We start from the raw sequence: 2,797 nt of genomic DNA on the forward strand, positions 1-2,797 counted from the left end.
TTTTGAATATTCTTAGTTCCATTCCTGCTTCCTTCAGAATTTCAGTTGCTCTAGTGGAAACCTCGTAAGCTCTTTTGACGTCGTCGACGGCTTAAGACTAAGTCATCCACGTACAGACTTCTATCTATTGTTTCGCATGTTTCAGAGTCTTCATTATAACCATTGAGATGGTGTCGTACGGTTGCGGATAGCAGGAAAGGACTGCTCGTTATGCCAAATGGTACCCGAGTAATTCGGTAAGTCTCCAGATCCGACTTTAAGTTGTTTACGTCTATCCATAAGAATCGTAAACAGCGTCTCTGTCTTCTTCGGATATGGATATTTGGAGGAAGGCTTTGGAGATATCGGCCGTGAATGCCACTTTTCCCTCACGGTAGCGAATGAGCACGTCGAAAATCTCAGGGTTTAGGTTTGGAGCGGTTTCCAGACAGTCGTTCAGGGAGGGAACGTTAGTTGCGTGCGATGAGCCGTCGTAGACAATGCGAACCTTCGTGGTCTCGCTTGATTCGCGAATGACGTCCCGATGGGGTAAATAATAGATAGTTTCCTCATCTTTCAAGTTTGGTCCTTTTACCTTTTCAATGACTCCAGCGTCGAGCTGATCCTTCATAACGTCATTGTAGTTGAGGAACCGTACTGGATTCTTTCATAGTTTCTCTAGAACTGTATTCGTTCGTTTCTTAGCGACTTGGAGATTACTAGCGAGTTGACCTTTGTTTGGTTTCCATGGGAAACAGACCTCATACCGACCGTCTTTGAAGTTTATAGTCTTCTTGAAAAGGTCCAATACGTCGCTTCCGTCCAAAGAGTTTGAGTTTGAGTCTAGGATTCCAATGGAATCTAGTTCCCAAAAGGCGCGGACTTGTTTTGATAGTGAAGTATCTTCGTTTTCAGTGCTTGCCATCGTGATAGTCACCGTGTTTATTCCATAAGAGGATGACGTGACCTTTTCTGGGCCGTTAATTACCCATCAAAAACAGTGTCTTGAGCTACTATTTTTGGTCCAAGGCGCTCGAACTTAGGGTAGACAATGCCCCAGTATTCGTCTGAGCCAATTAAAAGATTAATTGAGGATGCGTGATTATTTTCCTCGTTTTCAGTGATGGAGTCAACCAACTCAAGACTTCGCTCCTTCATTTTGGCAACGATACCGTGGCTTGGAACGGAGAAAACCGCGCCGCTGATGCTAGGAGATTCTATGGCTTCGATTTTTATTCGTTTCGTGGGGTCTGAAACGTTGATTAGTTCCACGAGAACTTTCCTCCTCTTCGTGCTAATGGGAATGGCACCCTCGAAGGGATAAATATTGAATTCTTCTTCACTGATGATTGGCAGGTTGAGATTTTTAGAAACGCTTTGTTTTATAACAGTAATTTGACCCCCATTATCAAGAAGGCATCGTAATCTTTGAGTGGAGCTATTCTTCGGATTCTTTGCCAAGGCTTAGGTCATCTGAAGTAGGACAATACGTTTGTCATCGTCTGAAGTTCCAACGTTGCAGCTGTGAGATTCGTTACGCCTTTTGGTTGCTTCTTGATCTTGGTCGATTTCTCTTTCACAGAGTGTGACGTGGTGTTTCTTATCGCATTTTGGGCATTTTTTGCTTCGGGAGTCGCAATTTGTGGTAAAATGCTTCCTGAGACATATGTAACAACGCTGCTTTGAATTGACCATGTTTCTTCTTTCGGCGAGAGTTAATTCTTTACATTCAGACGTTTTGTGGGAGGGTTGGTTACAGTAGAAACAAGTTCTAATGTACTCATTAGTAGCGATTACGTTTAAGGCTGATGCAGTAGAAGGCTGATTTTTAAAATTAGATCTCTGGCTTCGGTTATCGTGACGGATGTTAGAAACGTGGGGTTTAACGGGATTTTTAGCTTCATAATCTTTCTTAACGTTTAGCTTATAGGCACACTCTAGGCAAGTAATTTCTTAACGAATAAAGGTTAAAAGATCATCTACTTTATACGCACTACTATCATAAATTCTATTAAAATTCACGACTAATTCTACTGGCAACTTTTTAGTCAAAACATGGCATAGCAAAACCCCATAAGAACCGGTAACTACACCTAGCGATTGAAGGCTACGAATTTGGACTTCACATGTGTCATAGAAACTCTTAAGACCTTCTGTATCGTTAGCTCGTTGAACAGGCGAGAGATTAGTTAAAAAGTTCATATGCGTGCTAGCTATATCTTTTGGATTTCCAAACCGATCATATAAATTTTAATGGCCGCGTCATAGTTATCAGTTACTGGCATTCCTGAGATTGCAACGCGTGCTGCGCCTTCTAAATACGATTTTAAATAAGTAAACTTAGCTTGTTTGTGCAGACTACTGTTGTCATGTACGCTGATATTGTATTGAAACCAAAAGGATAGCCATGTCTTCACGTCGCCGTTGAAACGCTCAATTTCAAGTTTCGGAAGGCGAACACCACTTGCGGATGATGTCCCAGCACCACTTCCTGTGGTAGATAAAGCAGGATGATGTATACCGCTGGTAGAAGTTGCAGGGTTGGGCGGTACCACAGTAGGTACGGCAGGATTTATCACAACGCTGTTAGGAGTTCCAGGGCTTGGCGGAAAGGGTGCTGTGCTAGTAGAGGCTCCCACGAAGGGTGGGGCGAAGATAGATAGGTTCTGTTGTTCTCGAAGATGCTTCAGGCGCCGCTAGGCTGCTCCTTTCCATCAAGTCCTCAGAATATTTCGTCAGAGATTCAAACTCTTCTTCTTGTTCTTGATCTACTACATTGTCTATAAACGGTTCGATTTGATTGTTAAGGGCCTCCAGC

The 2,797-nt window shown here is 42.9% G+C and overlaps 1 protein-coding gene across 1 annotated transcript; it reads right to left on the reverse strand.

Annotated features, from left to right (window-relative positions):
* Window positions 1-271: 271 nt before the first annotated feature.
* LOC149596304 (uncharacterized) lies at window positions 272-610 on the reverse strand. Its single transcript, XM_089861432.1, has one exon. The coding sequence runs from the start codon at window positions 608-610 to the stop codon at window positions 272-274; it is 339 nt and encodes a 112-aa protein (XP_089717558.1).
* Between the last annotated feature and the right edge of the window lie 2,187 nt (window positions 611-2,797).

This window comes from Phalangium opilio, unplaced genomic scaffold (genome assembly GCF_054372755.1).
Source record: "Phalangium opilio isolate 3A_F unplaced genomic scaffold, DU_Popi_V2 ptg000390l_1, whole genome shotgun sequence".
In the NCBI taxonomy this organism is placed as follows: Eukaryota; Metazoa; Arthropoda; class Arachnida; order Opiliones; family Phalangiidae; genus Phalangium; species Phalangium opilio.